At 39.0% G+C, this 21997-nt stretch overlaps 2 protein-coding genes across 4 annotated transcripts; both read left to right on the forward strand.

Moving 5' to 3' along the window:
• The first annotated feature begins 326 nt into the window (after positions 1–326).
• Positions 327–7175, forward strand: LOC127439617 (synaptic vesicle 2-related protein-like). 2 transcript variants are annotated; one of them, XM_051695817.1, is made up of 8 exons: positions 327–454; positions 861–1007; positions 1356–1395; positions 1578–1641; positions 1893–2027; positions 2149–2277; positions 6563–6652; positions 6772–7175. In XM_051695817.1, exons 4-8 carry the CDS (start codon positions 1579–1581, stop codon positions 6886–6888), a joined length of 534 nt encoding a protein of 177 aa, XP_051551777.1. In that variant the 5' UTR covers positions 327–454; positions 861–1007; positions 1356–1395; position 1578; the 3' UTR covers positions 6889–7175. The 2 variants fall into 2 exon arrangements, with proteins under 2 accessions (XP_051551777.1, XP_051551776.1); XM_051695816.1 differs by having other exon boundaries at positions 1359–1395.
• A 350-nt stretch (positions 7176–7525) lies between these two features.
• On the forward strand, positions 7526–20023 carry LOC127440196 (protein phosphatase Slingshot homolog 1-like). 2 transcript variants are annotated; one of them, XM_051696658.1, is made up of 15 exons: positions 7526–7885; positions 9231–9268; positions 9376–9476; positions 9616–9680; positions 11445–11566; positions 11706–11768; positions 12337–12402; positions 12599–12793; positions 13017–13110; positions 13232–13360; positions 14097–14143; positions 14254–14400; positions 14605–14805; positions 15141–15747; positions 15912–20023. In XM_051696658.1, exons 1-15 carry the CDS (start codon positions 7814–7816, stop codon positions 16875–16877), a joined length of 2913 nt encoding a protein of 970 aa, XP_051552618.1. In that variant the 5' UTR covers positions 7526–7813; the 3' UTR covers positions 16878–20023. The 2 variants fall into 2 exon arrangements, with proteins under 2 accessions (XP_051552618.1, XP_051552619.1); XM_051696659.1 differs by lacking the exon at positions 7526–7885 and having other exon boundaries at positions 9229–9268; positions 9425–9476.
• The last annotated feature ends 1974 nt before the right edge of the window (positions 20024–21997 follow it).

A 21997-nucleotide genomic window follows, 5' to 3' on the forward strand; every position in this document is an offset into this window, starting at 1 on the left:
GGATTATAAAAACCACAGTCAACAAGACATTATAGTCCTTCACCATTCAATGTACAAAGGTGCAAGTGTCTTGTTTGTTAGAATAGAGCTTCCTGTTCTGTATTTTTGTTTATCTGACATGCTTTAATATAGGAAATAAACAAGATTTTAGTGAATCACACACTTCACTGTTAGCTGAATTTCCCTTTTTAAAACTGAATGGCTGATTGTTGAGGGATGACATGATGCTATGTAGGTTGTACCCTGGAGGACTGTCTCTCCACATGAGGCCAAGCCCAATTTTTCAGTTTATCCCTGAGGTTGTTTTGATGTAATCAGAGTTGCATGCATGTCTAACCTGTTCCATAACCAAATGCATTGTTGTGGTGTACTGTTCCATCAGAGCAAGATAAATGAGTGTGTTAAAAATACCATCACAAGTGGGTTACAAATGGTGGAAAGACACAGATATCAGGTAATACATGTAAATGTTTTGAGTGAATTTGTCAAAAGTGTAGTGGTTGTTAAAGGCTTGAGCTGGTTTCTTACTGAGAACTTTTAATCAACATACTGTATTAAAGTAATGTTTTATAAACTGACAACCTTTGCCTAGAAATGTCAGAAACAGGATACAGGTTTAGTTTATGAAATGAAATGCCCATAGCTTTGTTGTAAACAGATTTATAGCTCATAACCATTTTGCCAATTTGTGTAATACTGTCTGGTGGAAGTTTCAGAGGCAGCTTTGTCATTTTTAAATTTTTGTAGGCACTGAATCAGTTACTACAGAATCCAATAAGTTAGGAGGCTGTGTATTAAAAACATACCAAATACAGGCTAAAACTATAGGATTAAAATTTGTTTTGGTGTGTTGTGTTTAGTTTTGACATTCCAGACAGATGACAAAAGCATCCTTACAGTTAAGGAGGAGCAGTCTGGGGAGAATGAGCCCAACGATCAAGGAGTTTGCACTGTTCTGGAGCAAGTGGATTTGGGGGACTGAAACATCAGAAGCTTTGAAATCTCAGGTAGGCACAATTTATGATTTTTAGAAGAATATTTCAGCTCTGTAGGTGCATACAATGAAGGCATTATAAAAGTAATCCAAAAGACTCTGGTGTTTTAATCCACATTTTCAGAAGTGATATGACAGGTGTGGGTGAGAAACAGATCAATATATAAGTCCTTTTTTGCTTCTCCCTGCCCAGTAGGGGGCGATATGCATGAAGAATGAGAATCACCAAAAACACGAAGAAGAATGTGAAAGTGATCTGTTTCTCACCCACACCTATCATATCTCTTCTGAAAATATTGATTTAACCACTGGAGTCTTATGGATTACTTTTATGCTTCTAAAAATCTTCATTTGTGTTCAGCAGATGAAAGAAAGTCATAACAATCTGGGATGGCATGAGGGTGAGTAAATTATGAGAGAATTTTCTTTTTTGGCTGAACTATCCCTTTAACACAGACGCCTTTTAATTATTTTTATTTTTTATTTTATGTTTTTTATTACACTTTTTTATTTAGTTAAATTGTACAGTGAAATCGTTATGCCAAGCCTTGTTCATTTCAGAATAATTCATTCTCCCCTACAGAATGACATTATATACTGAATTCCTCCCAGTGAAATCCAGAGGGACTGCCATAATCCTGTTAGGGGTAATCTTGAGCATGCACCGTTTCTTTAATATAACCCACTTTTTCAGTATGCAGTTAAACAATTATACCACATAGTTAGTTAGTTGATGCTGCAACTGACTGAAACAATGTACTGTATGTTAAATTTACTATTAGCTTTCTTTCTCCCATAAGGAAAGCTAGCGAAGTGTGTCAATCTTTTAAATGTTTGTTACACATGTTGCACTTATAAAGCATGTCCCTAATAATTAATCACACCGGTGCTCTGATAGGCATTCTGGACCCTGGGTGCTGTGTTTGAAGTTTTACTGGCTACACTGATCATGCCTACACTAGGCTGGAAATGGCTGCTAGCATTGTCCACCATGCCTCTCCTTGCCTTTGCTGCCTCCTGCTGTGTTTGTATGGTTGTAACATGGTCTATATTGTTTAGGTTTGAGTGTATCAGATATTGCAAATTGCATACATTCTAGATTTTGAACATGAAAGTGACTAAAGTAATGCTGATTATGCTAATTTGTAATGTAGTGGTTGCCGGAGAGTGCTAGATTTGATGTACTGAGAGGCAGAGAGGATAAGGCCCTGAATACTCTGAAAAATATAGCTGCAGCCAATGGGAGTTCTGTGCCTAAAGGAAGACTTGTAGCCAAAAGACAGGTACAGTATATGAGACTTGTAGTCAAGTATCTTTTCTTAGAATCTCCTCTTGCCTCTGCTTTGCTCATTGATTATTAAAGGAATGTTCCGGCTTCAATACAAGTTTAGTTCAATCAACATTATTTGTGGCATAATGCTGATTACCACAAAAATGTATTTCAACTCGTTCCACCTTTTCTTAAAAAAAAAAAGCAAAAATCGAGGTTACAGTGAGGCACTTACAATGGAAGTGAATGGGGAAAATGAAAGTGAATGTGGCATATGGAAGTTTTTGGAAGGTTTAAACAGAAATGTGAAGCATATAATTTTATTAAAGCACTTGCCTTAATTCTTCTGTTAAAACGTCTGTATTATTTGAGCTGTAAAGTTGTTAAATTGTCATTTTTACAGTCGTTTTAGGGTTCGTTGACATTACATCATCATGGTAACAAAGTTGTAAAATTGGCTATAACTTTACACCGAACCACAGAATTTAAATCATGTTAACACACATATTGTTTACATCTTGTGGCTATAATTTTGAAACTGAGTATTTTAACGTTTACTGATTGGCCCCCATTCACTTCGTTTAAAGAAAAGGAGAGACAAATCAAAATAAATTTTTGTGGTAATCAATATAATGCCACAAATACTGTTGACTGAGCTTAACTTGTATCGAACCCGGAACATTTGATACAAAAATCAAATACTTGTAATCAGATTAAATTACATTTTAAAATACTCCATCAGATTATAGTAACTTTTTTATGGATTACATTATTACATATTAATCAGGCAATGGCAGTAAATTGTTCATAATTTATTGATCCTCCTAATTATATATATGTATATATTTCATTACCACTGGTATACGTTAGACCATGCCTTCTCATGATTAATAATTATGCAAGTTACTAAACACCACTGATGTACAGTTGTGCTGAAAAGTTTGCATATCCTGGCAGAAATTGTGAAATTTCTTTTTTAAGGATAGTGATCATATGAAGCCATTTATTATCACATAATTGTTTAGCTCCTTTTTAAATCATAACGATAACAGAAATCACCCAAATGGCCCTGATCAAAAGTTTACATATCCTTGAATGTTTGGCCTTGTTACAGACACACAAGGTGACACACACAGGTTTAAAGGTTAATTTCCCACACCTGTAGCTTTTTAAATTGCAATTAGTGCCTGTGTATAAGTAGTCTGAGTTTGTTAGCTTTCACGTGGATGCACTGAGCAGGCTAGATACTGAGCCATGGGGAGCAGAAAAGAACTGTCAAAAGACCTGCGTAACAAGGTAATGGAACTTTATAAAGATGGAAAAGGATATAAAAAGATATCCAAAGCCTTGAAAATGCCAGTCAGTACTGTTCAATCACTTATTAAGAAGTGGCAAATTCGGGGATTTCTTGATACCAAGCCAAGGGTCCAGACGGCATTCCGGGCCACGTCATCAGAGCGTGTGCGAACCAACTGGCTGGTGTTTTTACGGACATTTTCAACCTTTCCCTCTCCTTGTCTGTGGTCCCCACATGCTTTAAAATGTCCACCATTGTGCCTGTTCCAAAGCAATCCAAAATCACATGCTTAAATGACTGGCGTCCTGTTGCTCTGACCCCCATCATCAGCAAATGCTTTGAGAGACTAATCAGAGATTACATCTGCTCTGTGCTGCCTCCATCACTGGACACATTGCAGTTTGCTTACCGCAACAACCACTCCACTGATGCCATTGCATCCACAATACACACTGCTCTCTCCCACCTGGAAAAAAGAACACTTATTCGAGAATGTTGTTTGTAGACTACAGCTCAGCATTCAACACCATAGTGCCCTCCAAGCTTGATGAGAAACCCTGGGCTCTGGGCTTAAACAGCTCGCTGTGCAGCTGGATCCTGGACTTCCTGTCAAGCAGACGCCAGGTGGTTAGAATGGGCAGCAACATCTCCTCATCACTGACCCTCAACACTGGAGCCCCACAGGGCTGTGTTCTCAGCCCACTCCTGTATTCTCTGTACACACATGACTCAGCTCCAATGCCATCATTAAGTTTGCTGATGATACGATGGTGGTAGGTCTGATCACTGACAATGATGAAACAGCCTACAGAGAGGAGGTGCACACTCTGACACACTGGACATATATACCAGGCGGTGTGTGAAAAAAGCTTGGAGGATCATCAGAGACTCCAGCTACCCGAGCCATGGGCTGCTCTCACTGCTACCATCAGGCAGGTGGTATCGCAGCATCAGGACCCGCACCAGCCGACTTCATGACAGCTTCTTCCCCCAAACAATCAGACTTTTGAACTCTTGATCTCTCATGATCAAATACATCAGCACTGCACTTTATTACTCTTATTATCTCACACCAGACTGTCATAAATTATATTCTCTCTTAACAACACACTGGCAACTTACTATCAACCGACAGCCTGATTGTTAATACAGTACAATACAACCTACTGTATATTTTATATATACTATATATACACTATTTTTATTGTATAATGTGTACTCTATATTGTGTGTATTGTATACTGTACATTGTATGTTATTATTTGAATATTGTGTTGTGTGTAATTATGTGTATATTAGATATGTAAACTGTGTTGTGTAAATCCGATGTTTATTGTAAATTGGTATATGTCTCATTATTGTCACGACTACTATGTTGCTCGGAATTGCACCCAAGAATTTCACATACTATTGCACTTGTGTATATGGTTGTTTGACAATAAAAGTGATTTGATTTTGATTTGATTTGAAGGTCAGGTAAACCAAGAAAGATTTCAGCCACAACTGCCAGAAGAATTGTTCAGGATACAAAGAAATTTAACCCACAGGTAACCTCAGGAGAAATACAGGCTGTTCTGGAAAAAGATGGTGTGCTTGTTTCAATGAGCACAATACAATGATACTTGAACAAAAATGAGCTGCATGGTCGAGTTGCCAGAAAGAAGCCTTTACTGCGCCAATGCCACAAAAAAGCCTGGTTACAATATGCCCGACAACACCTTGACATGCCTCACAGCTTCTGGCACACTGTAATTTGGAGTGACGAGACCAAAATAGAGCTTTATGGTCACAACCATAAGCGCTATGTTTGGAGAGGGGTCAACAAGGCCCATAGTGAAAAGAATACCATCCTCACTGTGAAGCATGGTGGTGGCTCACTGATGTTTTGGGGGTGTGTGAGCTCTAAAGGCACAGGGAATCTTGTGAAAATTGATGGCAAGATGAATGCATAAAATACTGGCAGACAATTTGCATTCTTCTGCACGAAAGCTGCGCATGGGACGCTCTTGGACTTTCCAGCATGACAATGACCCTAAGCACAAGGCCAAGTTGACCCTCCAGTGGTTACAGCAGAAGAAGGTGAAGGTTCTGGAGTGGCCATCACAGTCTCCTGACCTTAATATCATCGAGCCACTCTGGGGAGATCTCAAATGTGCAGTTCATGCAAGACGACCAAAGACTTTGCATGACCTGGAGGCATTTTGCCAAGACAAATGGGCAGCTATACCACCTGCAAGAATTTGGGGCCTCATAGACAACTATTACAAAAGACTGCACGCTGTCATTGATGCTAAAGGGGGCAATACACAGTATTAAGAACTAAGGGTATGCAGACTTTTGAACATGGGTCATTTCATTTTTTTCTTTGTTGCCATGTTTTGTTTTATGATTGTGCCATTCTGTTATAACCTACAGTTGAATATGAATCCCATAAGAAATAAAAGAAATGTGTTTTGCCTGCTCACTCATGTTTTCTTTAAAAATGGTACATATATTACCAATTCTCCAAGGGTATGCAAACTTTTGAGCACAGCTGTATAGCTGTGAAATAATATGTCTACACGTTTCTAGTGACCTTCACTAATTATTGATTCTGGTCAGGAAGAAAAAAATGTAAACCTTTTTTTTGAAAGTTTAATTTGTATTGAACTTGAATATCCCTTTAAGTTTATGATCCAGCAACTTGATCATAAACATGCTAAAATTGCATAGCTGCAAAAGAAGGCAAACTATCACAAACAACCTAATTTCGATGTCGGGTCTGTAATTTAGTCAAATAAAAGAATTGGTTAAGGGTCTGAATAAAACCTTTTGCATTTACATTTGCAGGATTGTTCTCACAGTATTTATTTTCATTGCCCAAGCCTGTATATCAGGGGGTTGGCAGGTTGCATATGTTTATACACCTGAGGTGAGACTTACAGCAGATCACAATATTTCAGTCAATCCCAGCAGAATGTTCTTTTAAAATACCACTTCCGATTTTTATTTTGACCTCTAGGTTTCCCCCACAGCAACCAGGGCTATTGGTATTGGTACAAGCAGTGAGATGGCACGTGTTAGAGCTCTCATCACACCATTTGTTGCTCAGGTAGAACATTCCCTCAGTGAATGGAGTTTCAGCGATGAGGAAAGTGTATTGAATATGTATTGAAAGTTCAAACCACTTTCTCACTAGTGTCCTGTGTGTTTGTGTATGTCCCCACTCAGGTGCTTCTGAAATCATCAGTCTACCTGACTCTGTCCGTGTATTTCATATGCTGCTTGCTGGGCGCAGCAGCATCCTGGGTTTTGCCCATGGAGACAATGGGGCGGAGCCTTCATTAATCAACTCATTAATCAACCACCATGGAACAAGAAAACACAGAGAAGCCCAGTGGCACTGAGGCAGCCGAGTCCTCGAACAACATTAGTCGTTGATAACAAACACTGAACTGAAGCAGTGCGATAATAGACTGACAATGCAAAGTCAAAATGTTGTGTGTATATTAATCAGTAAGGATGCCATACTGGTATATACTGAAGATCATGTACTGTAAGTGCACCACTCAAAATGCAGTTTTAGATATTTCAATTTAAAGATGTGTTAATGAAATATAAGCAGTATGCTCTTTAAAAGGAAATCTATGATTCTGGTCTTTTTTAAATGTTACAATAGCCTGTTTATGATGATAGGTTCTTGTGACACTTGGGATACATAAAAACGGATCCATTTTTGGTTGTAGACAAATTCATCCTCCTCAGGGAGGGAGGGAAAATCTAAAGCTCACGCATTACGTTAGTTTTGACATATCAAGGCAAACAGTCTTCACATCATAAGGGCTGGTGTAATGTGGATGATTGGGTGTTGAGTCTGCATAGGATGCACTGTTGTCAGGGAGAAGTGCAAGTCACCTTCACGCGGTTGGCCCAGAAACCCATAACGCAGACAATCACAGAACTACACCAACCACGGACGGCGGTCCCTAAATGAGGTCCATCATGTATGGCCACTAAATGAAGGGTTCTGCCGGGGAGCACCCGTTATTTATTGGCATCGTTCGCGTGGATGACCATTTTCAGAATCGCTGAGTTGGATGACAAAGCCGATGATGGGTTTATCGCTCCGGTGAAGCGGGCGCTAAATAGATTAAATGCGCCTCTGAATGTATTAACCCCGTCATTGGCGGCGGGTGCAAAACAGGATATCTCAGCGTCTCCTCCTCGGTCACCCCAGCGCCTGTGAGGTTTCCCTGGAAGCTTTACCCCAGCCATGGCTCTGGTGACACTGCAGCGCTCCCCTACACCCAGCGCCGCATCCTCAGCCAGCACCAACGCGGGGGAGGTGAGTGGAGGCTGACGGGGGAGGAAAATGCCGGGGATGCATGTGTAAAAAGGCTTAAAGAGCTACTGTTAACCAGGCCTGTTGCTCATGCAGCATTCCTCCGACACATCACCTTTCTAATCATGTGCAAATGTGATAAAATCAGTCATTTACCACGAGAAGTTGCCGAGTTTAACCTGCTGTGTAGATGAGCGCGTGGTGAAGTTTTGACATTAGTAAGGTTGTTTTCAGCCAGTGTACGTGAGTGCGCGCGGGATGATGATGATGATTAACTTGATTTGCCCAAACAAAACAAAGCAGAGTCGGATTGTATAATGGTTATATGTCAAATATATGTCCTTTCTAAAGTGTATCCTACTTCACTTGCAGTAGTCTTAAGGGGCGTTCACACCGCTCTGCTTTTCAATTGTGTTCTGTGTAAACGTGCGATAGATGGACGTTTTTGAACCGTTTAGCCGCTGTTTTTCTCTCTCTCAGCGTCCCGAGCAGGGACGCCGTGTTAAGTTAAAAAGAACTTCAGCTGTTAAAACGCGTCACGAGACACTTGCGTTATGCTCTATTAATTTCGCCGCGTCTACAATTTTTTTATTTTTTAGCGCAAGAACGCTCTCTGTCTGAACGGCCCCTATAATCTTATTCGAAGATAAAAGTACATTGATGGGGATAAACTAAGTGCTGCTTTGTAATATCTAATGCATGAAGCAAAATGTCGAGAAATATTTTTAGCCATATCACGAATATGCTTTATAGTAGTTTAAATTAGGATTCAATATTTGATACTCCTGACCAATTGAGAATTGGCAGCTCTCTCAATACATTCACTGCCGCTGCAATGATGTCATAGTATAGACACTCTGCCTGGTGACCAATCATGAGGCCTAGCATTTTGTCATGTCTTCCCACCAGATTTGTTGTTCACGCTGATCTCAGAGACAGCCCTCTAATAAGCTAGCCTTTGTAGTATAAGGCCACATTAATGCCCATCCCTGAGGCTTTCCATTTTTAATGTATCACAAATCCACCCCATGTGTGTTTTTGTTTTGCTTATGAGTAAAATGGCTCTACATACTACTTAAAATCTCAAGCCTAGAGTCTGTCAAACCAAGGATGGAACCTAGTATTTAAAACTGATCCACTATTCTGAATTTTGGGGGGACATGTCCCACTCTACGTCTATGCTGTTTATGGTCCTGAATGAAATATTCTGTAGTGGCTTTGTGTTTGACTGTAAACCAGGATGAGAGAGAACATTTTTTGGGATAAGTGAAGTCATTTCACGAACCACGTTTTCTACCAAAGCACTTTTTTTTTTTTTTTATTCTTGCATGCTATTTTTATTTGTCAGGATGTAGGCAGTGACGGTGATGGAAAAGCAAACCTGAGGTCAGTAATATTTCCTTAGTTTATTTAATCCATTCATTCTTTTTTAACTATGGTAATTCATCTAACTTTTTGAGTATGTTCATAATTGTGTGTATGGCCTGTTTCAGCTTGAGTGAAAGTTTCTTCATGGTAAAGGGGGCAGCTTTGTTTTTACAGCAAGGCAGCAGTCCACAAGGGCCCAGGACACCCACCCTTCACAAAAACGCAGGTAAACCACCAGAGTACAGGTGGACGTAATGGATTTCCGTTACAGTGTGATGTCATTGTTGAAGAAGCTAGTTCTTTATTGTCCATAACAATGTAACATTGAGTTTTTTTCTGTTTATCATTGTTTTTTGGGGTTAAAGGTGATCTACCACAGCACCTACAAGTAATGATAAACACCCTTCGCTCTGAGGACAGAATCAAATTGGTAAGTGACAAACTTACAATGTGATTAATTTTTCAGAGTACAGTGTTAGAAAATCTACTTTAAAGTAGAGGTCGACAGATAGTGGATTTTGCAGATACCGATAACTAAGCTGGTGGAAAAGGTGGATAACCGATTAATCGGCCAATAGCTTTAAAATCGGTTTATTGAATGTTAAAAAAAATTCTTACCCTTTCCTTATTGTGACAGGTGCAGACATAATGGCAACAACAGTCCAAAATTAGTCTCAGATGCAGTTTAATGTCCAACCAAAATACCAATAATAACGAAAATAAAATAAGATTTGGTGCATAAAGTGGGACTTTTAACTATGAACAAGTCAGCAATATAGCAGGGACTCTTATTTGTAATTTTTTTTTTCTCCCCAATTTGGAATGCCCAATTCCCAATGCGCTCTAGGTCCTTGTGGTGGCGTAGTGACTCGCCTCAATCCGAGTGGCGGAGGACGAATCTCAGTTGGGCTCCGCGTCTGAGACAGCCAATCCGCGCATCTTATCACGTGGCTTGTTGAGCACGTTACCATGGAGACAAAGCGCGTGTGGAGGCTTCACGCTATTCTCCGCTTTAGCAATGTTAGCATCCTCACAACCTTGTCGGCAAACATACAGTTCTTCAATGCAGCAAATTAGTTATAAACAAATTAATTGTCAATCCACCTACTTTTACATTTCGGTTGGCTTAAATTATTGATTTATTGTACCATGACTATGATAATGTGTATATGACTCTGTTTTAAATCAGCTTCTTAAGTAACCAGCTCTGTGCATAGCATAGTCACGTGGTACAACAAACTCCATGTGGAGTCAGTGATTGTTTTTATTTCACCTCTAGAGGCACTGTTTTTTTTGTCGAACCAAGGAGGTCTTAAAGGGATAGTTCACCCAAAAATGAAAATTCTCTCATCATTCACTCACTCTCATGCCATCCCAGATGTGCATGACTTTCTTTCTTCAGCAGAACACAAACGAAGATTTTTAGAAGAATATCTCAGCTCTGTTGGTCCTCACAATGCAACTGAAAGGGTGCCAATAATTTTAAGCTCCAAAACGCACAAAGTCAGCATAAAAACATACATACTCCAGTGGTTAAATCCTTATCTTCTGAAGCGATATGATGTCCCACTGCTTGTACCAAGGTATGGGTGAGAAACAGATCAATATTTAAGTCTGTTTTTACTATACATTCTCCTCCCTGTCCAGTAGGTGGCAAAATGCATGAAGAATGTGAATCACCAAAAGAAGAAGAATGTAATAGTAAGTGAAAGTGGATAGTGATAGGAAAAAAGGACTTAAATATTGAAATGTTTCTCTTCCAAGACATGGACTAAACCACTGGAGTCTTATGGATTACTTTTATGCTGTGTTTTGTTTATGTGCATTTTGTAGCTTAAAAATTTTGGCACCCATTCACTTGAATTTTATGGACCTACAGAGCTGAAATATCCTTTTAAAAATCTTAATTTGTGTTCTGCTGAAGAAAGTCATATACATCTGGGATGTCATGAGGGTGAGTAAATGATGAGAGAATTTAAATTTTAGGTAAACTAATCCTTTAACATAGCACCCTCAAGTGCCAGAAACAGAGGAATAAAAAAAAAAATTCTCAGCAACTATCAGCGTTGATTTTTTGCAGATAAACGATAGTTCCAAAAAGCAACTATTAGCACCTATATATTGGTAAAACTGATATATCGGTCAACCTCTACTTCAAAGTACATTCACTCATTTACGCTATCTCCATCAACAGGCTGTTAGGTTAGAAAGTGCGTGGATGGATCATGTGCGGTACATGGTGGTTGTCTACACAAATGGGCATGAAGACACTGAAGAGAACATACTGCTGGGTATGGATTTCACAGAAAAGGACAGGTAGGGACACGGGAGGATAGAGCAAACTAACTGCCTTGCCGACAAAATTAAATGCATTCTCTGTAGACTTCTGCATTGTTTATGTTACATTTATTAGAAGACGCATGTATGTTTGTTTGTTGGTTTGTCATGGTAAAAGCTGCTCTTTTGGGATGACCCTTCCGCTGTGGAGTGACACCAAGATCCACTTGGATGGAGATGGGTAAATATACTGCTTCATTTCCTATAGAGCTAAGGTCAAAGCCTATTTTAAGCTAGGCCTTAAAGTATTGGCCTGAACATTTCAGGCCCAGTTATTTGCCCAGTCAAGTATTGAGTTTAAAAAGTATGTTGGCACTATAATTATTTTTTTGTATATTTTTTAACACCTGCTGTAGTTTTCCAAAAGATCTACCTTCCTTTCTTTCTCATAAAAATGTTGTTTGCCACATTCCCAAATTTATGGTTATTACATCTGAAATGACAAAGAAAATCCATTAAAACCAATCACAAATTCCTTGATGTTCTGTGTACAGAGAATGACCTCTGCAGGTTCAGTATGAAATAACATGTTTAAGGTCTCTGTGCATGTGACCTGGGGGCTATTGGCAGACTTTAATGTCACACTGTGCAGAGAGAATTTTCCACTGACTTGTGGTGTGAAATTGCTCCATTGACAAGTCCAGGAAAGCAGCATTGTCCTGCTGCACGTATCATCCTATGCATATAATCTCCAAAAATTGCAAGACCTCATAATTTGCATTCCTCAACTTTTCTATCTCTTCTCTCAGAGGTTTCAGTGTGAGCACAGCAGGAAGGCTGCATGTCTTTAAACCTGTGTCAGTCCAGGCCATGTGGTATGTTGACTCAGTGTTTTATTTGTTGCTTGATTTACAGAGGAAAGAAAATTTTGGATTTAAAATTAAATATGCTAAACAATGACATAGATCCTCTATTTTTTGTTTATAAATCTGCCATTGTTATTATGTGAAATACTGTATATATACACACACATTGTTGGAATCAAATGTAAGAGCCTCAATTTTATTACAGGTCTGCCCTCCAGGTATTGCACAAAGCATGTGAGGTGTCCCGCAGGTACAACTATTTCCCAGGGGGAATGGCCCTCACCTGGGCTGGCTATTATGAGAGCTGCATCTCCTCAGAGCAGAGCTGTATCAATGAGTGGAATGCCATGACAGATCTGGAGACCACCCAGCCTGACTCCCCAGTCATGTTTTCTGATCAGTAAGTTATGTATCACTGGATAGTCTAAAGCAGAAATCTTTGTTGCTACCACTACATTTGTACTCCAGCAATTGATTGATGAGCTGATTACAGAATATATAAGTGAATAAAAGATGATATGAGATATGACCATCAATATTTTAATATGTGGCCAAAGTTGTAATATTTTGCTGTGACCCCTTTAATTAACAAGACCAACATATTTGTTTCGTGTCATACACAGGCCAGCTGAGAGAGAGATAACAGAGTGTATGATCACAGCCAAACTCCGAAACATAATGATGTTTCAGGACCTGGAAAATATTACTTCCAAGGAGGTATGTGTGAAGAGGTTTTTATGCCATGGATTAAAAATGAAGCATCTGAACCCTAACTGAATGGCAGTGGCAGGCAGGGAACATTAAATTGAATCAGAACTCATTCCTTTCACTTTTGTAGATCCGAAATGAACTGGAACAACACATGAGCTGCAACCTGAGGGAGTATAAAGAGTTTATTGACAATGAGATGCTGCTTATCTTGGGCCAGATGGACAAGGCTACACTCATATTTGACCATCTGTACCTGGTAAAGCTTCCTCCTCCAAGCTTTCTTTTCCACCACATGCTCGAGTGATTCATGTTAAGAGCATTTTTGCCATATATTTTTACCTAAAAAAAAGAGAGGCTGATCTGTGTGACGATATCTGATAATAGTTGTGGATATTCCTATTTCTCCTCGATAGTAATGGAATAAAATGAAATTTCTCTCATCATTTAATCACCCTTATGCCATTCCAGATGTGTATGACTTTCTTCAGCAGAACACAAACAAAGATTTTTAGAAGAATATCTTTAAATCTCCACTTTCACTTTTACATCTGGAAGTGAACGTTAAAGTGGAGATTTAGAATAAAAAAGGAGTTAAATATTTTTCTGTTTCTCATCCACACCTGTTATATTGCTTCTGAAGATTTGGATTTAAACACTGTAGTCATATGGATTACATTTGTTTCCTTTATGTGATTTTTGGAGCTACAGTACAAAGGTCTGATCACCATTTACTTGCATTGTATGGACCTACAGAGCTGAGATATTTTTCTAAAAATCTTTGTTTGTGTTCTGCTGAAGAAGAAAGTCATACACATCTAGAATGGCATGAGGGTGAGTAAATGATAAGATCATTTTCATTTTTGGGTGAACTATCCCTTTAAAAGACTGCTTAGGTTTACGACCAAAAGATATTGTTATTGACTGGAGCTTAAAGATTCTGTAGCCAAATAAGTCCCTTAAGATATGTTTGTTGTACATCTCATTCATTTCAGGGCTCAGAATGGAACGCATCCAGTTTGGAAGAGCTCCAAGACTCTGGGTCAGTGCAGAGATTTATGATATTGTTTCAAGTGTGGACTGAGTTAAGATTACACTTGTGTTTAACACAGATCAGCAATAAACTATCTAACATTAATTTATTTTATGCAGGGTTGGGTATATCCTCAATGTCACAAGAGAGATTGACAACTTTTTCCCAGGTACCTTTTGTTATTATAACGTCTGTGTTTATGATGATGAGACAACAGATCTGCTGGCCCACTGGAATGAAACCTACAACTTCATAGTTAAAGCCAAGTGAGTTACTTTCATGTTTAGAAAGATATTGGAAAATGTATCTCTGTTGCTGTCACCTTCTGTCTGTCTTAAACCTTTGTGCCGTATAAACGGTCATATTTGAGCCTGCTAGCTTTTGCTACCCTTATTATACAAAAAATAATATATAATAATTTTTGACAAAAATGTTTATGACTTGGATGCTCTGTATATCTTTTTGTATAGGAAAAACAACTCTAAATGCCTAGTACATTGCAAGATGGGAGTGAGTCGCTCAGCATCCACTGTCATTGCTTATGCTATGAAGGAGTATGGATGGTCGCTTGAGAAGGCACACAATTTTGTCAAACAGAAGAGAAGTATAGCACAACCCAATCCATCTTTCATGCGACAACTGGCTGAGTACGAGGGGATTTTAGATGCCAGGTGGGAAAAGCCAAGATAAAGAGAAACGTCATAAACTTTTTTTTTTTTGCATTTACGTTTATTCATTCAGCAGACGCTTTTATCCAAAGCAACAGGTTTTTCAATACTTACATTTGTAGGCAATTTGATAGTCACTGGAATGTGAATAGTAAGAGAATAGAAATAGTAGGGACACTAGCACACAAGCATCCAAAACAAAGTATGCTGGTGACTTTTGTAACCCACAATAAAGAACCAAATCGTTGCTTTATATTTGTTTTGTGAGTTTTTTTTTTGATAATGTGAAAAAAATCAATCAGTGATGTGACTGCTACCTCTGTTTTCTGTCATTGCAGCAAGCAGCGACACAACAAACTCTGGCAACCGGATGGTGATGAGTACTCATTGGAGGGTCTCCAGGCCTCAGCTGGAAGTGGTGAGCTGCACCCTGATCGGGAGGCAGCGGCTTGGGGCCACGGAGGAGCAAGTTCTTCCCCCTGTTGTGGAGATGAGCCAACAGACCATCTCAATTACAACTACTACTTCCGCCGACTTTCTGACACCGCCCTGGACAGTGAACCCTCCACACCAGTTCGAGGTCCTCCAATTTTAGGCATGGAGCGAGTCTTCATTGAGATTGAGGACGTTGAGAGGGATGCATTGTTGGATGATGAGGGTTTCCCCATGGCTCACTTGGCCCTTCCTGGGGAGGGAACAGCAGCACAGACCTGCAGCCGGTTGGAGCCTTTGGAGGACATGCGTTTGCGGCTGGAGTTTAGCACGGTGGAGGAGGAGGATGAAGAGGAAGCACAAAAAGAGGAAGCAGAGATGGCAGCCTTAGCACGCGGCGAGGAGACGCAGAGGGAAGACGAAAGCCTGGCTAACTTGAACCGATTTAACAACGAGAACGCCAACAACAGCAACAGGCTGGCTGGGAAACGCAGCTGCCCTTCTGGCTTTGACGTGAGTATGACGTCTTAGCTGTAGCGGCAGCTCTCCTGGCTTGTATGCAAGCTTATAGCTGTGAATCCATCCTAAACGCTTTTCTTTCTCTAAAGCATCGCGTACTCTTACACCTTTTAAAAAACCTAACCATTCTCCCTGCCTGTGTGTATTCATCGGTTTAGGACAGTGCTAGCATTGGAAACCCCTTCAAAGTGAAGCCCTCATATCAGTCGTGCCGAGACTGCCTGCGCCTGCCCAGCGGCCGCCGCTGTGAACGTCGCACCCATCGCCTTAACCTGCCACGTCACACTGGCCTGCCCAGTATCTCCATCCAGGCCCCTGGAGGAAACCAATTCAGTACCATTGCCATCAGTAAGGTGCCTCCCCCTGCCCCTCGCCATCACATGTGCAGCGGACACTGCCAGTGCACATGTTACTCTGGTGCTTCTGAAGTGGTGAGCTTGGACGCTTACCACAAGCATCTGGCTTTGCCCAAGAGGTGCAAAGATCTTCCTCAGGATTTGCAATATTCCTTGGAGACTGAGGACATGGATGAGAGGCACAGAATGGAGGGGGAAGAGGAGGGCAGCAAGGGAAGCTCCAGCAGTCCTACTACAGAGCTAACTCTCCTAAAGCTCAGTCTGGGTGGTGAGAGGCCTATTGCCGAGCTCAGCCAGTGGACCTACCTGGAGACACAGATCCCTCAGTCAGAACAGATGGACTTGAGTGTAGAGGACACTGCCACAGAGGACATGGAAGTGGATGAGGGGACCGTCCCCATAGCCTCTGCTAAATGCCCAGCACCACATCAAACTTTCACACCATGCTCCTCACCGCAGAGCTTTGCCCTGACGCGCAGCTCCAGCAGCAAAAGTCTGCAGAGCATGCAGGGAGGGCAACAAGGCATGGTACGTCAGCGAGCCCAAGAGATTGAGAGCCGTGTGCGGCTTGCGGGTCTAACCATACCCTCCCAGCTCAAACGGTCAAATTCACTGGCTAAACTCGGTGATTTGGCCATCTCCACAGAGGACCTCACACTTTCTGCCACAGTCTCCATTGACTACAATGAGCAAGACCCTGCTCTTGGCATGCAGTCCTCTTGCTCTCCCAAGCTCTCTTTAACTGTGTTGCAAAGTTTAAAAAGCTGACTTCTCAAAGATGTCAGAACTGCTTTCTCAGTGAATGGTATAGCTCCAAGAAAAACCGACAGTCCTACAGCCACTGAAAGCTACGATGGAGGCCGTTGCTGCAAGACACCTCATGAGAACAATCAGGCCAGAGTTGGACCTCCTTCCAACAGCCCTTAACATAACTGCACTGCATTTCTCATGTGTTTGTCTGTGCTTTAACTTAGATATATATTAAAGAAGCATGCTCTGGCTTGGATCTTCATTAACGGCTTTGTTGATAACGCTTTGCTTTGTCTTGCTAAAGGAGCATTACCTATTAAGGTTTTAAATACTTGTGAACCATCTGTTGGTGGTTTAATCCAGACCTATCAAAACCGGTATATAGGCTGAGTGCCTCTATTGGATATGATTTTCCTACAATCCCTAAACTATTTGCGGAGAGCTGATTGTTCAAATATTCATTTGATCTCCATAATTAAATCTTACTATTTTAAGATACTTTAAAGGAATATTCCAGGTTCGATACAAATTAAGCTCAATCAATAGCATTTTTGACATAATTTTGTTTACCACTAAATTAAAAATTTACAGAAAATTTAATTACGACTTGTCCCTCCTTGTCTTTATATAAAGCAAAAATCTGGGTTACAGTGAGGCACTTACAATGGATGTGAACGGGGCCAATCCGTAAACACAAAAATATTCACTGTTTCAAAAGGATAGCCACAAGACAAACAATATGAGTGTTAACATGATTTTTGTGTGATAAAATCTCACTTATCTCTTTTGTGTAAAGTTATATTTTACAACTTCGTTGCTGTGGCAACGTCATGAACACTGAAAACCCTAAAAAGACTGAAAAAATGATAATTTAAACAACTTTACATCTCAAATAATACATTAGTTTTAACAGAAGAATTACTGTTAATGCTTTTATAAAATTATAAGCTTTGCATATCTGCCTTTAAACCCTCCAACAATTGGCCCCATTAACTTCCATTGTAATTGCCTCACTGTAACCTCATGTTGTGCATTTTTTAAAGAATAATTTTTGTGCTAGTCAACATTATGCCATAAATGTTATTGAATTAGGTTAAGCTGTATTGAACACATAATATTCCTTAAATTGTACTTTTGGTATTATTACCAACAAAATAAATTACTACATTTTGTCACCCAGTTTGTTTACTAGCAAATTGAATTGTGCTGTTGCAGAGGAACCATCATGCAATTGAAAAGATGTGATAGGAAAAACTGAGACAAATTGAATTGATTCACATAATAGTTACAATCCATTGGATAAAAATATGAAAAAGCTGAACATTATGGCCAGGTGTTATGAAATGAAGAAATAATCAGACCACTTGTAGTTTCCTAATGATCATAGAAATTTCCAAACCATAGAAATTACTGGTTGGTCAAATTCGAGTGGTAGACAAGTATTTATGGGTTATTAAAAACTGAACCAGATTAGATGTAGACACTTATACATATTCAAGACAAGATTTTAGCTATAGCAAAATTAATAAAACAAGGTGATAAACAACATTTTACCCAAAGCTTATGCCTTACAAACAGATATTCAGTCTAAAATTCATGAAAATGTCTATTGAAGCCACTGTGTTACTCCACCCTGATATTTACTTGAATCGTTTGTTGTTTTTTAAATTCATCCTATGCCATTTGCTAAAATGACAACATCAACAAAGCCACATAATCAGTCTTATTTCCAGAGAAAACTGCAACATGAATGTTGTCGGCTATTTGTATTAGAACGTTAAATTTTGCTTCTCATCTGGAGTTTTTCAGATTAACTAGATCTGAAATGTACTACTAGAGTACAGCTCTCATGTAATTTAGCTTAAGCTGTTTATTGTACAAATTGTAGCCTGTGATGTGCAAAAAGGCTTTAGCAGCAACTCAGTAGTACAATACAGTCTTCAAGTTGACCAGAAGATGTTGAAATGTGTCATTATAATCCTTTATAAGGTTGTTTTAAAGTGTCCTATATGAAACAGCATCATGGCATCTGATAATGACAGTCATGTACATTCAGTGTTAACAGGCTCAAGCATTACATTTTATTATGAAATTGTGGTCATAGGGACTCGCTTGAGATGTCAGTTTACTACAATTATGCGTTTGATATGTGTACCAGAACACACAAAGTTTGATCCGTGCTCTGAGGTGGTAACAAGTGCATAAGTATTGTTTAAACTTGACCTTAATTGTGAATGTTTTTTGAATGTTTTGATAATTAATTTTATTGGTCTTTATGTTGTTTACTATGGTTATTTTTTAACATTTAAAATATGCAATGTGGCCTGTGCAATAAGAGTAAGGAAGAAATTGAAGAGGATCTTTTTTTATTTACTGAGAAGTGTGAAAAATCTTATAATTTCCATTTAGAAAAAGAAGATGAGAGGTGAGAGAAGAGCACTTTGAGTGAAATTCAAGTGAAAGCTTTTTAGTATAGTCCACACGGGCTCAATCACTACTGAATGGAAACTATGTACTGACTTTTGGAACTTCATATTGGCTTTGAGTTTGCTTATGTTTTCTTCTTCTTTTTTCATATTTTATTGCTGTATGGTTGTGATAAATTTGAGTATTTCTTTAAATCAAAAATTTTATAATAGCCAAAATGATGGCCTCCCAAAGAGAGTAAAGTTGTATTCTTGCTTTCTGCTCATGGCTCGTCATTCCTCCTCCCAGCTGCTGCTGATGGAAGTACTAGACATTTTTGTTTGTTTAAACATGTAAGTGCCTTACCTGTTGCCATTTGCAATCAGTTGTCTAACCGTTCTTTGGTAAAACTGCTCTTTGTTTTTTCTTCACCTGGTAATGGTCTTTATAGAGCAAAGTTTATTTTGAACAAATGCATATTTGTGGCTCATTAAAGTCTGTTTGTCTCTTCATTTTGATATGTCATTAAATTTTTTTGCATATGAGATTTTTCATTGTTGGGCATGTTTGAATGCACTTAGCTTACAATAAAATCACTGGAATAAATGGAATATTGTCTTTATCCCTAACTAAACAGCTCTTATAAAGTGACTTGGAACATACATCATGCGTTCATTTTTTGACCATTTTAAGTTGTGCTGCACTTTGTTTTATAATAATGTCATGTATAGACGATTATATAAATAAATTGTTTATTGTCTGCATCAGAAATGGACCATTATTTCATTTATTTATAGCACTGAGTGCCCTTACCTAAGAAATGAGAGAGAACTGTGTTAACAATTATTAAAATAAGTGAATACATATAATAATTTAGTAATTTACTTCCTTGAGGCATATCCTTTACAGAAATTAAAATGTTCTACAAAATGAGGCTAAAGTAAGTGATATGTAAATTAAATAGATTGTTTTGCTTTGCCTGAACTGCTGCACAGAAGGAACTTTTATTGAATAAGGCAAATTTGATTCTGACATCACAAGACCAAGGAAGGTATTAAAGCAGTGAAGCCCAGACAGTGAGCCTGGAGTCAATTAAACAGACAGAAATGTACTGTCTTTAGTGTTTTAGTGCAAACCAAAAGTATGTGCATCATTGGTGACGATTATTTTTATTTTTCTGTAGGAATACATTAACATGGTAAGACTGACAGCTGCTTTTCTCTTGCATATGTTACATCTATACTTTCATCATTGTATTGTTAGTCGCTGGACAGAAACCATCGTCTAAGGACATAAATGTAAATGTATTTGTGAATTAGTTGTCTGAGGGAGATTTTTGTTTGTTTTACAAACAAGAAACATTTTAATGTTGGATGATTTATCTTATGAACAGACAATATGACTTTCATATATTCACATATGTCTCTATGTGTCTGTATTCACTGACTCCTAACAATGTTGAACTGCATATAGTTCAGCTTGTTTTGCATAGATAATAAGGTGGGTGGTTACTGATAGTTGTTATTTGAATAACAGGTGAGCCATTCTAATAAGTGTTAAGTGTCTTAAAGCTCACTAGAATAGGTCCATGTGATGTCACTGCATGTTTGTAGAATAAAGTCCATTGTCTGACAACAAGTGGACAAACCAGTTAACTTGGCTATCCCAAGAAGGCATTTAAGTCTTGAGGCTTTTGTCATGTGTTCTTTTAGGAGATATCATTTATTTATCCATCTTTATGAGAAAGTCACTTTGGGTAAAGATGGATAAAGAAAGCCAGCAGATTATATCAAACTATTAAAATAAATTCTTATTTGATTATGTAGAAATTTGTCTGTGCTCTATGCACTTGATCATGAAATTTCGTCGTACAGTAAATTAATTCACAAAATGATGAGAGAGGGCAAAAGAGGTAAACAGAGAAAGAGAGGGAGACTTTATGGATGGTCTGTCCCAGCTGCTGGGGATATTGCGTGCTGAAGCCATCATCCTCAAAATAACCTATTAGATTTACTGCGCAGTGCCTGAGCAATGACATAACCCTAATATAGGTTTGCCATTCACCAAGTAGTTCAGCAGACTGAGCTTGTACCTCTACAGCTGACATTTTCAGACTAGCTAACAGAGGCAGAAGTCAACAGACAGAGTAATAAACCCTTACATTTTTGAGTAAATTAACTGAGGTTCAGGAGGAGCATGTTAATTTTAATCTGACAAATCACAGCCAACGAGCAGGAATATATAAGCCGCTGCTTACCTGCTTCCTGTGACAACTCCTGTAAACAAGCAAGACAGCAAGCCAAATACATTTACTGCTTTAACACAAGATTACATTAACATACGAACTACTGAATCAGGCTGAAAGGCACATGTGGTGACAATTAGTGATAATACAAAGCAACATTCACTAATGCCTAAACAAATCCATATTCATGAGCTGTACATGTACCTCAAAATATGCTAATGATTCGCCTACTTTTTTATTCATGATGGTAGCCTATGACATTGTCTGCATTATATGACATTTTATGAAATCTATAATTTAGCTCTTCAGTGGTGCATACACCAATCAGCCACAACATTAAAACAACCTGCCTAATATTGTGTAGGTCCCCCTCGTGCCGCCAAAACAGCGCCAACCCGCATCTCAGAATAGCATTCTGATAGAGACGCTATTCTTCTCACCACAATTGTACAGAGCGGTTATCTGAGTTACCGTAGACTTTTTCAGT

This window comes from Myxocyprinus asiaticus, chromosome 4, assembly GCF_019703515.2.
Source record: "Myxocyprinus asiaticus isolate MX2 ecotype Aquarium Trade chromosome 4, UBuf_Myxa_2, whole genome shotgun sequence".
Taxonomy (NCBI): Eukaryota; Metazoa; Chordata; class Actinopteri; order Cypriniformes; family Catostomidae; genus Myxocyprinus; species Myxocyprinus asiaticus.